At 39.3% G+C, this 19,005-nt stretch overlaps 1 protein-coding gene across 2 annotated transcripts in view; it reads right to left on the bottom strand.

Moving 5' to 3' along the window:
* Positions 1 to 19,005, bottom strand: part of entrep2 (endosomal transmembrane epsin interactor 2) — an 84,821-nt gene that overhangs the window by 44,145 nt on the left and 21,671 nt on the right. For both annotated transcript variants that reach the window (XM_087173914.1, XM_023405974.2), the window contains exon 2: positions 644 to 700. In XM_087173914.1, the coding sequence (XP_087030040.1) occupies positions 644 to 700 (57 nt within the window). The remainder of the gene's footprint in view (positions 1 to 643; positions 701 to 19,005) is intronic.

Genomic DNA, 19,005 nt, shown 5'->3' with positions numbered 1-19,005 from the left:
ATCGGTGCAAGCATAGACAAGAAAAATGAAAACTGCAAAGACTTCTGACTGACTTTGGTCCTGTAGTTTCCAGGTCAGTGGCTGTGAAAACATACAACACTGGAGCTGTGATCCAGGGAATTTAACAAAACCTGAACATGCCCCAAAGTTGAGACCACGCTCAGTTACAGTTTCTACAGCTGCTAAACCACAAGTGGGAGCAGCTAACAACGTGTGGATTTTTCAGCACTCATATTGTGTTAACAAGCTGAGATGGCAGCATAGGGACTATTTATAGGTTTACAGATACTGCATATATTTATAATCAGTGACAGATTTTACTGGTAAATAAGTAATGATTGATTTGCATGCTTTTCTGGTTTGCTAAAGCATCTGAGGTAATCACATGAGTATATAATGTCCTATGCTTTGTTGTGATTTGCATTCTCATGTTGTGTGTATACTGATGCACGAGGTGCACCTCGCATGAAAGAAACATGCATCTGTTTAGTCATCTGTTTCATCATGTGAATGTGTGTCTCTTGTACGTCTTCACGTCTCCATCAATTCCATCCGCGCAATAAAAGACTCCCTCTTGGGTATTATTGCTTTGTTCAGGGTTGTCAGATTAACGGCTGAGTGTGGGTGTTCAGAGGACACTCACCACAAGAGAGAGCGGCCTCTTCCATGACACCACTCCGATCAGTCCAGAGAGCAGCACCTGGCAGAGAAAACCAAAACAGATTCTGTAAGAGGTGAATGATACTAACAAGTATGAGAAAACAAAGATGGATGTATGTTCATATATCTGCACTAAAGAGAAATTCCTGTGTCATGTAACCTGGAGCTTCTTTTTGTAGTTTGGGCCACTTTTCCTATCAATTATTATATCTAGTATAATAATATATTTAAATCTCGTGTTAAGGCACCTGAACATTGGCTGCGGAAGCTCCCACCCTTTGAAACTGTGTTGATTATGTTTGTATTTCCCTTATGCCTTTGTCCATTTTTAGCCATGCGTGGCTCTGGGGATAGTAATGTTGGTCAGTCAGTCAGTTGTTCACTTTGGTCGACACTGATTTATCTCAACAACTATTGGATAGATTGCCATGAAATTCGGTTCAGAAATTCATGCCCAAATGTCCAAAGTAAACATCCTTTACAGTGTGACTTTCTGTAATTGACCACGTAGTTTTTTGTGCAATGAGGGATTATTATCAACATTTCAGGTGCCCTCGTTTTCTGTTTTACCTCAAAATGAAGTGGTTTGGATAATCTGTCAATTATAGTCTGTGTGATCTGACCACTTGTTTCTTGCTTCGTCACACTTCACTGTAGCACTGTTGCCACGTTTCCAGATCTCAGCAATTACTTTGGTGAACCCGATGTTATCAGTACCAATTACACTGATGGCGAAAATTATGAAAGATAAGACCAAAGTTTTAATAAACCAAAATACACAGCAATTAACATTGCCTCAATTCAAAGGCCTCTAATAGACAAAAGAGACTTTCAGTATGGGGTTCAATTCTTTGGTTTCTCTGGTAAAGACACTAATTGAAAAGATCATGATAAGTTGAGTAATACACAGATCAGTCTGTATCACCCTTGTTTCAGTGTGAGTCTCTTTGTCAATTAGTCATCAAGTATTCACCGGGTGACTCCCCCCACAGATTATTTCTCCTTTATCTGGGGGCAAATGGACGTGATCCTGTAGTTTGAGGTGGTTAATTAAAGGAAATTGAATGCAGCAAGCTTTTCTGGGGCTGCACTATGCATAAGTGTGATGCCACATTTTTTCACAGTAGGTTAGGATTTTAAGAGCTATTCTAATGTGTTCCCAGCTTCTTGTAAGTATGATTCACTCCTTACACAACCTGATCCCCCATACAGGAAACTGTGTATGTACTTCTCATTTCATTCGGCTGCTGCCGAAATGAGATGTCAAGGTTGCTGAAAGTCCACACTTTGGTCCCACTGGGACTTCAGAGTGTCCTGATATTATTCATGTTTACCTCTTTATTAGCTGCCAGATGTATTTTGAGTGTGGTACAAATTTTAGATCATGTATGGAGGAGATCAGGGTGGATGGATATGTCAACAAAAGTGAAAGTTTCTTCTAGTCTCATCTAGTGTCACTACTAAGGTCACTTCATCAGACTGTCTCTCGGGACATATTGATACTCCAGGTTTTTCCATTAGCACTGATCAGCTTTTCAGATTTTGTGCTCCAGCTACCTGGAGCCAGTTACCCTGAAGCTTCATGCTGAGATGAAGCAATTCAAACTATCTGGACCCATCTTGCTGCGAGGTCTGTGCCTGCCCCTAATATTTATTACTCCCATCTGTTATTGATCCGTCTGTCTGATTTAAATCCACGTAATCCTACCTCTGTACAAACTGTGTGTTTGCGTTTTGTGAGGATGTAACTCCAAACAGCAGATGTTTTTTTTTAATGAGATGCCTGATTAAATTAAATTTAGATTTGAAAGAACACCCATTGGTTTTCTCAGCACGCTTCACTCGGGTGTGGTGTTGCATTTTTACAGAGCTTGGTACTGTAGGTGTGAATTCCTGTATCACTGAAATGTGTGTGAACAAAGGGTACTCATAGCCTCCAGTGCTCCATTCCTCCATGGTCTGTCTCTGCCTTTCACCCTTCTTCACCCTCCATTAAACACCAACACGCTCTCCCCATTTTCTCCCCATCTTGTTCCCCTCCTTCCCTCTATCCACTGACTTGCTTGATATCCGCCTTCTCTATTTTTTGCCATCTTTCCCTTTCCAATTTCTCCCCACATCACACTCCATCTCTGTAGCTCCTGCTCCTGCTCTGCGCCCACACAGTCACAGTATATTTCTGCACTTACACGCTCACTTTCACTATACTCCCTATCCAGCCTTCTCATTTCTATTTCCCTCTCCATCCTGTTCCACTCTCTAGTCAATCTTCCACTGCTTCACTCACCTTGATACTCACAGGACCTGGTGAATGGGATGTCAATATTTCATTTGAGTGTGCACACACACAAACGCACACACACACACACACACGCACACACACAAACACACACACACACACACAAACACAAACACATACACACACACACACACAGATCCCACACGAATGCAGGAGTCTTGGGACCCCGATATACAAATAGAAACGTGGATGAGGCTGACGCTATTTTATCTTTTTTATAAGTAACAACAAATTCCACAAAAAGACCAAAACCAGCAATAAATGTATCCAGCTATCTTACATTATGCTGTGATATAGACTTACCATCCAAAAACCATTAAAAAAAAAAAAAACATTACTCCCTGCACATTTTTTCCCCACTCATTTTGTTGTAGTGAACTCTTTGTCATGCTGCAGTCATGCTTGGATAGTATCAGAATAAAGGCTGTCCCCCCCAGTGTCCACTGGGTGCAATTATGTCACTGCCCAGCTCCGTTGCGACTGCCAGAGACAATCTGTAGCCATTCTAGCCGACGTGCCAATGCCTACAGTCTCTTTCATCATTCCACTGTCTTTACAAGCTGCGTCTATTTTTGTTCAAGCAGTCCGTTCTGAAGCATGAAATTCACTTATGAATGTATATTAGTGCCCATATTTATATTTCATTGACTTACAATTATGCATTTCATTAACTGTCTTTACATGCATATAGAAAAACAACATATTTCTTTTTTGCTTTCTCACTTTGAAGCAGGAGAATGATTGCTACCGTTTTCCTTTTTGCTAATATACAGTATACTATTTAGGAAATATAGATACAAAACAAAAGAATAACATGCAACCAGAGGCAGCGGACATGCACCCTATGCACCCTCTTTACTGATAATGTCTGTACTGTATCTTCTGTGTCGGTTGCTGCTACAAACTGCATCAGACAGCAGCAGACAGTGGCTTGTGTTACTCCTTTGTTACTGCAGGTACCATTCAAACTGCATACTGGTGTCAGGCACTGCCACATGGAGTCTAGGGAAATCGTGTCACTATTACAAGCCTCTCTCTCTCGCTCACTCTCTCTCTGCTTCGGTGCTGTTCCTTGGTGCAGTAGGGAAAAAGTGCACTGCATGACGCACAGTCCAGGCTGTACTGAGATCCTATATCCTAATTCAGTTCCCCAACCGTTTCAGTCTCATCAGAAACTGTGCAACTAGAAGTAGCTCAAGTCATGTTATTGCTTTTAGGAATTTAGGCGCTCCATGAGCAGATATTCCCGCATGACTGAAAAGGGGTGATGCATGGCACAGGATATGACATATCACAGACTGATTCAAAATATGTTTACTTTATTACCCCAAAGTTTGCTGCAAATGAGTTAATTTAAGGGTTGTAATTATACACACACACACACACACACACACACACACACACACACTTTAGGTGTGATGATATTTATTTATATATCAATTTTAAGATGCTTTCTTTACATCATATTAAGGTTCCTCTTCTTCCTACTGCTCTTCCAACTGTATTTTTGATGTTTTGTTGATATTTTGATGTATTACCTTTATACTGGTTAACAATACCCAACAAAACGTCTGTCAGCCTATTTGTGCATATAAATAAATGTATATATATATATATTAATATATATATATATCTGTTGAAAAAGACAATGTTTCATTCCAAGTCAGATCTTCATGTGGTAGAAATGCTTAAAAGAGTGAGAGAGAATTAATCTCATTATTCCTGTATTTGGTGTTTTACTTCCTAGGGGGTGTGATGAAGTGGGGAAACTACAAAGATTACAGGGCTGTATGATACATCTGTATAATGGTATACGAGTAGAAAAACCTAAATAGTTTGGGATCAGAGACCATCACTGCAGCAGAGACTGAATGTAACTAAAATGCAGGGATGCTCTCTTCTCGTCTCATCCTGACTTTTTCTTTTTCCCTCGCCGTCCTTCCTGTCTCTCCACTGTGCTGTGCATTGCATGTGCCCATGCGTACATGTGTGAAAGCCTATGTGTGTACCTGTGTGTCTGTGGTGTGAGGGGGAAATAATGTGAGAGCAGGACCCATGTGATAGCTTTGCTGGTTGTCAGTCACTGGAGGCTTTTCTCCTTGGCTGCCCACAGAACAGGATTAACATGCAATACTTAGCAGCATTAGTCACTGAAGCCTGGGTAGCACACACCCACTAACATGGTGAAAAAATGCTGAAGCATATTTCAGAACATTTGCATATTTCCTTATATCCTATCTTAATTTATAAATTAAGATGGAAGACCAGAATTCATTATCTGAGTCTGTGGTTGACAGTGGAAAAAAACATGGAAAAATAAACAATAATGTATTTTTAGGAAATGAGAGTTTGGATAATTTGATCCAGTATATTTTCTGGTAATCCTGAACCACCTGTAAATATTTCCTTGCAGAAGGCTTGATGTTGACAGTCAAACACTGAGGACTTTGTTCAGGAGCAACAATCAGAGTCTTAATTTCAGTTCTGCATAACATTTAAAGACTTAAAACTTTGAGAGCAGTTAGTCAGCAGTTAATAGCAGGATGTTCAGATCATGAAGCAGCTGAGGTGACATTCAGCTGGTGGGAAACAACTTCAAAATGACAGACGATATGATAAAGTGAGCATAAAAAATGAATTAATTTTTAAAACTGCAACTCTAACATGAAAATGTGAGAATTTTCTCAGTGTGTCTCTTATACCTACACACACACACAACACACTCGCATGCAGATGCACAAGAACACACAGGAGAGAACTGACAAGTGTAAATGGAACAGGGAGATAAAAGCGAGGCTTTGGCTTTTCACGGGACTGGATCAGAGGAGCCAGTGTCACAGCCATGAAAGAATGCATTACTCTGATACTCTGACAGAGACAACTAACACCTACACACAGCCCTTGCAGAGGTGACATGTCATCTGAGGCCCACCACAAAGAAAACATTTAAAAATACAACTTAAAATTCTCTTTTTACAGATCAGCAACTTATTGCAAAGACAGCGTGAAAAGGTTGAACTCAAACCGATTTATGGCAGACAAAAGGCACATGAGCCCTGCTGGATCCCTGGATGGGAGAAGCCCAGTAAGAGATTAAGTCTGAGCAGCTGCCGCAGCAAATTCCAGCTATACACACACCGCAGTACGGACAGTCACAACACGGTACGTAACTACAATGAACAAAAAGACCGAATCTGGCGTTGATTTTACTTGCCGTCACTTTGTAAGTATCTTCATCATCTACAGTGTGATACAAAATTTGTATTATTATCATTATTATGCAACATAATAACATACTGTGTTTACAAAGAGCTGAATGTGCTGCAGCAGATTTCTGCTTCCATTTCAGCCAATTTCCTGTTATTTTGTCCCAATTCATATATTTATGCATTAGACACATTAAACTGATGTATATTTCCCATATTAGGGATTTAAAGATTTCATACAAATAAAACTAAATCTAAAAAAAGTAGAATTATAAAGTACGTATTCTTGCAGAATAGAGTGAATAAAATGGATTATTTAAATGAATGTGCAATATGTAAATTAGAGGAAGTCACTATTGTTCACCCACAGTGAAAAACTTTTTTGCAAAGTTGATACTTTAGAGTATTATTTCGTGTAATTCTTTTAAGTCTGATAAATACGGGCCCTGAGCTATAAACAAAGCTCTTGTTCACTCTTTGTACTAACCTACGGATTTAAAGACACAGAATGAAAATGGAGACATAAGCAGCCGAGTTCATGTCTGCTCTTAGTTGTGATGAGGTGAGGAGCTTGGTGATTTAGGGCCACTTCACTTTGGTGAGTCGGTTAAAGTGGCTGAGACACTTGTTAAAGCTGCTTCATGGACACCTCTCCTTGAATATGATCTGGGTACTACTGACTGGGAGGAGACCCCAGGGCTGATTCAAGACACAGTGGAGGGTTTGAATCTCCCAGCTGTCCCAGGAAGTCTCAGGAAACCCCCTGGAGGAGCTTCTAGGGAAAAGAAATCTGAGCTTCTGTAATTTCTGCCCTGCTGGTCACATGATTTACAGATAAAAGAAAAGATGGTAGAAGTTCAGGTTGGTTTTTGGTAACGTTTAATTTTACGGCTCATGTATTTCCTGCTAATTTCCTGGAATTTCCTTAAAATTCTCTAAAAAATGGCTGGTATTTAACTGTTAATTACTGTTAGGTCCTACAATATTTGACACTAATTATAAAAGAAATGGAGAAAGTGTTAGTTGATACAGTTATTAATTACCTGCTCGTTAAATTCAAGTTTTAAAGAAAGAGACTAGGAAATGATATAGTAGGTAAGTGACAAATGGTTCTCATTTAGGCTATTCTACACTCTGCATATCAGCAGTGTAATCCATCATTACTCCACTCTTAGGTCTAAACTGCTGGCTAAAACTGATGAAGTTAATTAAAACTTTGTCCTTGTATCATTTTGTCTTTCTTGGTTCCCTTTTTCCTGTTATCAAGTACTTGGTGATGTAGAGTATACTATAAGGGGCTGCTCATATATAAAACGCACGTTTTTTTATCATTCACTACACTGTTTTCTATTGAGTGGTTTACTGCCAGAAGAAGATGAAAACAGTTACTTCAAGTATTTTTGTCAGACAAACTTAAATAGTTGTTTAACGGCTGTGGAAGAGGCATTGATACCATTCTAGTCGAAGAGTCTCTGATATTTTTACTTCTACAAACACAGTACTGTATGTAAATAGCACAGAACACCTTTCGTTACAGTGAAATCACATACAACAACACAAAACTGCAGCTTCAAAACACACAAGCACACAAACAAAAGCACTAGCCTAAAAACATTGTGTGGCTGCTGTATCGCATTGAATTACATCATACAGGTGTTTGTTTTTTCTACTCACTTGGTGTATATGTAGATAAAATCAAGTGCAATAATTATATAATAAATAGGTCTCAGGATTAGAAATAATCCCACTTTTATTGTGTCAGGTCAAGTCAGGTTTATTCATAAAGCCCAATATCACAAATCACAAGCTTCCCTCAGGGGGTGTCACACTCTGTACAGCAGACGACACCCACTACCCTCAGAAAATCCCTCAAAAATCCTTTAACGGCCAAAAACCAGGACGGACAGAGGCATGCTGAGTGTACAGAATATAACAAAATAGAAAAAAATGTACAATATATGTAAAATCAGTGAATGTATGAATCCAAAGGTAAATTTCCACCTCAGGTGACAATAAATGTATGTGTTTTTATACATATATGTACATTTATATGTATAATCAGTTTTGTCTCATTTTATTTTGTTTCTTCTGATTAAACAACCTTTTAATTCACTGTGAACACTTCCTATAATAACCAGTCAGCAGTGGAGGTTCCATATTACTGATGACAAAGAAAAAGATATGCGAATAGTGACACTGCTACGATTTCTACCTAAATCAGTCTTGACCTATTCTTATTCATTTATGCATGGCACCAATCAAAGAAGCCATTACTGAGAGTGAGGGTTTAGAAAGCAGGCCGTTTCTCAAACATCATCACAGCCAAGATGGATGCAGCTAGTGTGGTTGCCGTGGTAACCATGAACTGGCCATTTGCCAGGATCCATAATGATTTCCCATCAGCTGTGAGAAGTAGGGACCCCACCCAAGAATCCCCCACAACCTCACCACACAACGTACACACACACACACACACACACACGTTTCATAACGTTTCATAGAAACCATGTCTTACATGTTAAACTAAAACACTGGAGTGCAATAGACAGAAACCCCTCTCTGACACACATAATACACAAACTGTGTGAATCTCTCTCCTCTCCCGCTGTTTTTTTTTAAAGTGAAACAGCTCCTTTTATTTCCTTTCACTTTTGCTTTATTTTGGTTAAGAGAAGAAAGTCTTTTTACAGAGTCAACTGTCTCCTCTTAGAGCTCTTTCTGCTCTGCAGCCTCTTCGCACAGAGTAATCTGACACAGTACATGTGTAAGAGAGTGTGTGTGTGTGTGTGTGTGTGTGTGTGTGGGTGTGTGTGTGTGTGTGTGTGTGTGTGTGTGTGTGCATGTGTGTTTCTACCATAAGTGCAGTACGGAACAGAATTCATCCGGGGAAACTCAACATCCTGGTCTTTAATGAAATGAAGAGCTGCTAATTAAATTGACGTCTATAAGGGGAGTTGTCTTTTTTTTAAAAAGGAGTTTGCTACATATGCGTGTATAGTATTGATCTGACATTTCACTTCCTGTTCAGTCAGCTTAGTTTTTAGACTGTTTTTGGTTTTCTTTTCTTTTCTCTCTTTCCAGAACGAAACATCACATTAATGTTTGCTGGACATTGATTGATTATCAGAATCAGCTGACATCAGTTTGTCAGCTGGTCTATTGGTTCACCACCTTGATCCAGAATTCAATATCTAAACAACATCAGTTGGACTGACATGAAAGTTTGTGCAGACATTCATGGTCCCCAGCGGATGAACCCTATAAACTTTGGTGATCCCCTGACTTTTCCCACAGTGCCACCATGGGGTTAACATTTGTGATTTTGAGTGAAACTGTCTCAACAACTATTTGAGGGATCACTATAAAATTTGGGACGGATGTTCTTGTCTTGTTGATGAAACCTAATATCTTTGGTAATCCTTTAACTTTTTGTCTAGTGCCAGCGTCAAGTCAGATTTTTTATTTTCTCTCTTCTCTTCTCTCTCACTCTTATCTTTAGTTTATGACCAAATATCTGCAAAACTAATGACATGCTGATCAGCCTCAGCTGTACTGTACTGTAAATGAACTGTAAATATTACTATGCTAAGACCCTAAACTAAGATGGTGAACATTGCATCTGCTAATCTTAAGCATTTTAAGCAATTTTAGCATTGTCGCTGTGTTAACGCTGTTTAGTTAACATGTAGCTCAAAGCACCACAGAGCTGCTAGCATGGCTATAGACTCTTAGTCTAGTTACAGTCTCATAAGATACATAATGTAATAAAGTCACTGCTGCTAACTCTACATTATAACTCAATGATGTGTGTCTGTTGGTCTCTGGACTGGGGGATATATTGCATGTAACCCTAACTCATGCTTAGTACCTAAATAAGTATGTTATTACTCAAGCTGCAAATGCTCCTATGACTTCAAAATACAAGAGCCTCTTAAAAAAAAACAACTGAAAAGCAGCAAACAATATTTTTTTTTGCGTGTTACTGATTAAGAATGTCAATCAAGATGTCTCAGTTTGGCTTTTCAGTAGTAAGAACTGTTTTGTTTTAATTAGATTACCAATTGGTTAAATAAAGTAGCATTCCACTTTGAAAAACACAAATGTAAAACATAATGCTGTACTAACCTTGATACCACAAACAAGCTTGCAGAAGGAAAAGTAACAAAGCTGTAAATGTGGATAAGACAAGAATAAGAACATCTTTATCTTTCTTTTTATATATATATATATATATATATATATATATATATATATATATAACATACATATATAACATACATAACATACATATACATAAATACAGTATATATATATATATATATATATACTGTATTTATGTGTGTGTGTGTGTGTGTGTGTGTGTGTGTGTGTACTACCTAATTACAAATTCAATAGTGGACCATTGGTCTGACAGTCCACTGTTGGTAATGTAAAAGTGTGTGTGTGTGTGTGTGTCTGTGTCTGGGTGTGTGTGTGTGTGTGTGTGTGTGTGTGTGTGTGTGTGTTTATGTCCCCAAATGAAAGACAAATGAAGGTGAGCTGAAGCATCAGGGGAGCCAAACTCCTAACGCTTGTGCGACAATTTCAGCTGTAACCTTCAAGAAACCTTTGCTGGCCATGAAAGAGTGGCACAAAATGTGTCTGTAAGTGTGTGTGTGTGTGTGTGTGTATGAGCCACAATGAACACGTGAAGCAGTCTGCATGAGGTGGTTGATGCTGCTGTGGTCGTAGCTCCACAGAGTCTCTGCACCGCAGCCTGTCTAACTGTAGCTCATGCTGACAAAGCTAACAGACATGTACCTCCCTCCTTATGTTCCTGCTGTTCCAGCTACAGCAGAATTCTCCTCCAGATCCCCCTTTTCTTCCCTTACATCAGTTTCTTACAGTTGCCTTTTCTCACCACCCACCACCTGCTTTTCTATCCTAACCCCTCCCCCCATCTTGTATATCATCACTCCACTTTGCAGCTCAGCAGCACCTCGCAGCCGTTACCATGGAAACAGTGGGACAACAGCAGGTTGGCTACTGCTGCTGCCTGGGGGTGTGGCAACTCAGCCACCCTTTGCTCCTCTCCTTCCACTCATGGAGGTCTCCAGTACCTCTGCTGATTTATATATATATTTTGTACTTATCAGCTCTGGTGTGCTGCAGCCATAGCAACGAGATAGTAGGTCACACATGACATGAACTGGAGTATGACGACACTTCCATACAACATGTATGCAGTTCCATTAAGTAAGGATAAAAGCATTAAGTTTAATGTGATAATTTTGTTTGGCCAATAAACAATGAGTTCCTGATTGCTAAGCAATGCACATGCTTGTTTGTCACTCTCTACCCACAGCGGAGTGACACTGCCCTGGTGTTTTAAGCTACAATCTCAAATTCTAAGTTCATAAGCATGCCTGTCAGTGTCGGTGTAGAGGGAAGGATGAATCAGTCCAAGTGCATATTGCACAGTTCAGACTAAACTTGAAAGTAAGTACTGAGGAGAAATATTTCAGTCACATCTGTTTCTTTTGACAGTCAGTACATGTCATAACCATCATCATCATAAACATGAGGATATTATCTTGTAGGGGTAAAACCTGATACACTTGGTTTTACTACACATTTGCATATTCACAACTAAACTGCCACCTCTTTAACAATTAATAATAGAAATAATAGGAGAAGTTAAAATCATTCTGTCAACAAACTGCTCACATGCCAACAATTCACACATATGGGAATTGTTACAACGGGTCACAAGTTGGCGTGGGGAACTGAGAAAAATAAAATTAATCTACAATGGCGCCACTGCAATGTATTCTGCTGTAGTCTCAACCTAGACAATACAGTAATCTTGACTGTTGCTGTTTAGTTATATTTATAATGAGCAAATCTGAAAGTCTACAGTTACTTGTACAACAATAATGTTTCCCAAAGACTCGCAACATGAGAGTAGAATGCGAAGATGCCTCTGTAACCAATGAGGAGCCAATTTGGGTATAAAATGTTATGCCACTCAAGTCAATGCTGCTTGTCTGTTTGCATATGTGTTGTTAAATGCCTGTCATAGTCTGAATATGAATATGATGCGTTGCTTTCCGATGTGAGATCCTTGTGCTTCCCTGCTTGGCCAGTCGCAGTGTTCTTCCAGCAAAACACTCCATTCAGACACAGGGATGTGAGAAAGGAGAGATAGGTGAGGGCGAAAAACCCTTGACCTGTTTCTGTGCATCACAAGCATCGTGAGAACAGAGCAGATCTGATAGGTGGTGAGTGAGCTGAGAGAGAGGAGAGGAGAGGCTGCTCAGTGACTCTCTGGCTTTCCTGATTTAGATCACCATCACACTCTCTGTAACTTCACACAGTCCTGTCACATGTGCATGAGCACGCGCACACACACACACACACACACACGTGTGCACGCACACACACACACACACACACACACACACACACGCACACACACACACACCCTTTTAACATTTAGACTGGATCACCACTTCTCATTTCACAGGAGTTACTTTGATGCAGCAACAAATGAATATGAGGGATGAAAAAAAAGGGGGGAAAAAAAAACACCAATGTTTTCTTTCAGTCTTTCATATGTTTGCAGAGTGGGAATGAAATTCAACACATGACTGAATCTGTTGCATCCTGGTGTTAAATCTTCACAGCATGGAGAAAATGAGCGATGAGACACAACAAGTTTACACAGAGAGGTTGCAGACACTACACAAATATGACAAAATACATCTGAATGATGGACGATAGATTTGTTCTTTACACCATTTATGAGTCTTTTTATATTTCTATATCTGGTAGCCACTAAAATCTCTCAATGGTCACACAACACTCTATGTTTCCCATGCATGAATATAAGGCTGAACTGAATTATATCATGCTGGATTGCTGTTTTCTTATTTTTTGGCGATTTCCTTATATCACTGTTGGAAATGACCTGACATACTGGGAACATGGACGTAGTCAAGACAAATGTAAACATTTAAAAAAACGACAGATGTAAGAACTGATTTACATGGATATGAAACTCAATTACCAAACTTCAGCCTTAAACTTCTCCTGGAAGTTCTGCGGGGCACTTTTGGGCCTCAGCGGTCATGATTCAGGAGTGAAGGGCCTAAGCAGTGTAATGCAGCAGCAGCAGCCAGAGCCAGACGCGCATCCATCCCGGATACGACTGCAGTGACACCAACAGCTGAATCAGGCTTTCAGTCCTGTGCTGACAGGATTATCTCGCCATGCAGCCAACCAGATTTGACAGGAGAGCGTGGCAGACAGACAGATAGTATGTGTTTGTGTGTGTTAACTTGTGGTTTGGTGAGTGTGTAAATTGTACCCTCTCATATGCATCAGCTGGCTCACAATCTGACCAAAATATCCCGCAGGCTTCTTATTAATATTTCAGACTATTGTTGCTGCATTTTGAGAACTTAATGTATGCCCCTTTAAGGTAGCTGCAGCTCTTTGTAAATCTATGCCAACAGGCTGAATCTAATCAAAGCTGAACTTTTAGTTAGCTGTTAGAATATTAATAACAATAATAATAATATTAGCAAAAAATATATAACATAAAAACACACCTCATTTAGTTAAAGAGAATACTGGCTTCAAATCCTCAGGCAGCGAGTTCAAAGGAGTTAATTTATTTCACAGAAAAAAAAAAGAATTTTTGAAAAGCATCGATTGGAAATTGATTTTCACCTGGATTTTATCTCACCCAAAAGATGCTATATTTCTGCTGCAAGAAGACACAGTTTATAGGAACAAGCACGTCAGAGAATATGTTCCATAAGAGCAAAGAGAAATAAATACAAAAATGAATAAGCTGCTGGAAATATGGGAAAGCCCATTTAAGTAAAAAAAGAAAATTAATGGATTGAACAAATTCTATTTTCAAATTCTGATCTCCACCTATCTGCTTTCCACCTGTCTTTTTTAATATTCAAATGAAAACCTACAAATTCCCAATTTTTGTCTCTTTGGTGAGGTCTAATAAATGACATAAATTGTTAAATTGGTAAATGATAAGTGTGGACTATATTCCATAAGTTCTGAAAGAGTTTTCCATCTGCTGCAAACGCTTTATCCACTAATGAGCCTGTCTCCATCAGACACTTAACTTCTGTTCTCAGTGCTAGTGGGAACGTTCGCTCACTCGCTCGCTCCACAGCCACATACTCTGCAAGTCATTAGAACAAACTAAGAAAAACACCAAACTGTCATTCACAGGGAGGCAGCAGCTGAGCGACACTTTCAAGTCAAGAAGCAATTAATGCTGGGAAAGGCCTCTGTGAATGATTACGGCCTCAAGCTTCATTCACTGCCTTGTAATTTCTCAACCACACATGGACGCGCGCACACACACACACACACACACACACATACATAAAATGTGACAGATCTCCCTGAAACACAGGGACGAGTCCTCCACGACCGAAGCTAACTGAACCAGCTCTATTGTCACCAGCCATGATCTGAAAGAAATTAATTTCGGTGACACCGAAAGGAGGGCTGGTGGATTTCAGTATTCCCACTACAGAGGGAATACATCTCTAAATAGTGATGACTGCAGTGAACTGAAGCAGCTGACATCTGTTGTACAACCCTGATTAAAGCAACAGGCTTTCCTGCCACTGTGACTGTGCTTTAATCAGTTAACCAGGCCTATGTGAGCACATGTGTGGCGTGTTGGTTACTTTACATTATAAGAAAATCAACTATAAACTCTGGATTAAGTAGGACTAAAATATTCTGGTGTCACCATCAGCCTCTAACCTCATGTTTACATCAGCTTGAGTAATTCTCCTCATGCTATATCTGAACCTGCTGCGTTTTTTTCCCCCCATCTTCATAAAAAGAGCAATTTTATGGACGTTTAAATATTCCCATGAAGTTTTGTCTCACAGGAGAGCCAGTCACTGGGTAATGTTCTCACTTACATGTCAGCGAGGCGCTGTGGCCTGGGGTGAAAGCAGTTCATATGATACAACCTTACACAACGTTTGAGGAGAGTGGAAGAGACAGGCAACAGCACCCACAAGGACTTTGCTGTACCACCTCCTCTCCCTCTCCAAGAATACAGCAAAGACCAAGTGATTTACAGCTCTACTACAAACTAAAATCTTTTGAGTATCAAACACCCTGTAGCCTTGTATAGATTTATGGATTTATGGATGACAGCAGCTGTGGTCAGTTTAAATTCATTCAAGTTACAGCATGAAAATATCCATAGAAACCTAGTCCTGAATCATTATCTACCTATCCGCTATTCATTGGATGATAAATGAACAGCTACAATGAGCTTCTATGTCTCACTAATAATGAACTCTTCAAAGCTGTCAATAGCCTTGTGTTCAGCCATAGTTTCCTGAAATGGTTTCAGATTAATGTTCATTTTAAATCAGCATATTTAAATTGTCAAATGTTTTTATGCCTGGTTGGTGCATAGATACATTGGGAGGAGGATCTTTCCATACATGATAACATTACGTCGGAAATGAATCGTAAATAAACAACTGTTTGCTTAAAAAAAAAAGTTGGTCACATCAGCTTAAAAGGTGATGATATGTCAATGTAGTATTGGTCAAGGTTAAGGCTGGTTAAGGTTAAGGTAAGACTATGTCTGCTTTAATACAAATACAGTCCACAGTGACTTCAGACACGTGTTTATTTACCTTTATCAAAAACCACCATCTTTCCATAATTTAAATCAGAGTACTTTTGGTGCCTAAACCACAGACGGGACTCTAGATGTGACAGCTGTTTGCTTTGTTCGCCCGCCATCCTCCCTGACCACCTCCTGGCGACTCCACTGCTGTTAATAAATGTAGCAGTTCATTCATTCAAAAAAAAAGTTGTATCTGAACATAAACCAGCCAGCCATTACATTTACTACAAAATGTATTAACTGGTGTAGTTTAGTTTATAACTACATGAGTGTTATGAGCCATTTATTAAATGTTTACATACTGCTCATGAATCCTAAATAAGTTAGGGTTAGGCCTCATAAAGTGTTACCCATAACATGCCATGATGTAGACTGCACTCTTTGATTATCTAATCGTGTTGTGCCCTGGTCAGATGTACACTGATGTGCACGTTCAAATATCAATGTATTTTGCTGGATTTTCTCAGTGGGTAAAAGTCAAGCCTAACGCCTCAAAACTGCATTTGCTGGCACCATGAACTTGTGTTTGCTACATAAATAACCTTGCCCTGAATTTCAACTGGGGAGTTAACAACCCCCATTAACCCATGCTAATCCTTTAATGCTTTTTTATCATTAAAAAAATTAATTAAATCTGGAGTGGCCTTCACTGTTGGCCATCTCTGACTTAGTTGACAGGGGCAAGTTAAAAAACAAGATTAAGTCAACAGTGATAACAGGAATATTTTAGTGTAAAGGGTTTCAAGTTAACAATATATAAAGCAGACAAAAATATACTCTATTTGGAGGCATAGTGCTTTAACAGCCGACTCTGTGACAGGGGTGTGAGATGTTGCCCCAGCCCTCTCATTACCAGAATAATTGCACGACAACACCCGAGAAAAGCATTCATCACAACTAATGAACGCATTTAGCTTCATGTGACTGCAGTTGTCCGCGCAGCACATTCATCATTTCATCAAGGAGAGCAAAAACAGATGAGCAATGCTGACTCCCAGCTAAAGATTACCAGTGTGGTGAAGCGCAAATTCCACACAAGAACCCTAATTACAGTTTTTATGTGATTATGCAGCGTTACACAGCTCCACTACAAGGTTAGAAAAAAAAACAACAAAGAGTGCACATGAGCAAATTCGCAGTGTAACCTCAGCGCTGCGTTCTGTGACTTCATGTGAAATCACTGGCTCCTAATAATTTCTAGATTTAATCCACTTGGGTGTAAATGGTGTGTGTGCGCTTGTGTGGGTGTGAGATTGTGTTTAAATGCATGTCAGAGAGAGACAGAAGAGCAATATCTCAAAAGTCATCCGATAATAACTGGAATAACGTCTCTTTTCGCATTTTGCAAAGGTCTCAGTTTTACAAAGGAATACATCCCTTAAAAAATCAGCTACATCATATGTGCCCTGAAGGCATAATCCTTCTTCAAGCATTAGGATTTAGTTTCTTCTCAGAGGCAGTTTTTCTAGAGATGTAGGGATTTTGGCGAACTCTCCATTTGTACTGCTAATGTTTATTTTCTGGTAACACTTCAGATTACAGCTCCCAAATCAAAGTGTAATTATTTGGAATATATGAGGTGTCAACAAAACACCTCCAGGGTACCAATACCAAGAAAAATATGTACAAAAAGTAGAGATTACGAGATTAGGGAATAAAGGGGCAAGTACAGTAAAATTATCACTGGATACCAAGGAAGGACTGTAGTGGTCACAGGATTGATTATTGCAATGAAGTGAACTATAGTAACATTTTAACGTACATATTTATACACACAAAAAAAAAAAAAAGAGTGTGTAAAATGTTTTAAATATGAAGCACATATAACGTATATTATTGTTGTTGCTGGGAAGGGAAGATGGTGTAGTCTATCTCTACAGCTGTAGTTATATAACAGTCGTGTATAAGATAATGATAAAATAAATTCTGGGGAATGCTTATGTAGTTTTGGGATCCAATGTAGGATCAAACTGATGTTAGAGACTGACCTGGACATGCTTTTATTTTATCATAACATAACATTTTTGGGCAACATACAACGTAAAGAAGAGTGTGGCGAGCGATGATTCAATTTTCTTACAGTTTTTTTCAAAAGCATGCATGAGAAATTTGAGCTGAGATAGTGATCATTACTTTTTGGTGATAGTACACTACAGTCAAGGTATGCAGCCTGTAAAATAATTTTTGTTACCCCATTATTCACAGTACTTACGCCCTTGTATCCGATGAGTATTTCATTTGTAACCCTTGTGTACAAAATATTTAGACTGTAATTTGCAGGCTGTAATCTAATGTGTTATAGATTTCCTTTATTACACTCCTCCTGATGGGAGAGGATTATTCTGTTTTCCCCTCTCTCTGTCCCAGACCAGCCCACCTTCCACTGCTAAAAGGTTTTACTTAGTTAGATTAGTTGTTTTGTTTGTTGATGATGAAGTGTGTTGTTTGTGTGGAGTCAGCATTTTATTCTACTGCTGCCTCTGTGCAGTTGTCCTTTGTTTGCCCACTCATTTTTAATTTCACAGCTGTGTGATTAACTTTCAAGGGCATTTCTGCCCCAATTAATTTCTGTCCCACCACAATGCTGTCTGCAAAACACCTGAGTAAAGCATTACTGAGTGCATAAGGTAAATGTCACCTGACTTGCACACATATTCTGCACTCAGGAGTATTTTAATCTCTTCTTCTCTGTAAACACCTTCCTGCTAATGGAAAGAAAAAGCAGTGGGCAACAGCTGCACTGATGATAAAATGTATCCCACCTACGGGTGCTCTGCACTGAACAAAACCTCAATTCAAAAGACATTTTTTCTACGTCCTCTGCTTTGAATTATGAACTGCATGCTGCCAACTGTCATTCTCTGTAACAAATGAATGCACAAATGAGCCCCCACACTTTCATAAATATTAATAGGGATGGTCACCCACACATTAATCATTAGCATATGAAAATAACGGAGAAAATAACAGACAGGGATCCCCTAAGTGAGGATCCCCCCTCTTTTTAAGGTAGTCAAAAAGTTACAATACAAAGAATGAAATAGGTTCCAGCAAATTTTATGATTTAGGGACTTTTTCCATGCACCAGGACCTAAAGTGGTTTGCACTGTAGACTGATCCATAGGCTTCAATTCAAACACCCACACACACACCCCCCCCCC

Source organism: Seriola lalandi, unplaced genomic scaffold (genome assembly GCF_002814215.2).
Source record: "Seriola lalandi dorsalis isolate HSWRI2012SDOR001 ecotype SW California unplaced genomic scaffold, Sedor1 jcf7180002054291, whole genome shotgun sequence".
Classification (NCBI taxonomy): domain Eukaryota; kingdom Metazoa; phylum Chordata; class Actinopteri; order Carangiformes; family Carangidae; genus Seriola; species Seriola lalandi.
Note: the sequence above shows the minus strand (reverse complement) of the source record. Positions and strands in the feature narration are given on the sequence as shown.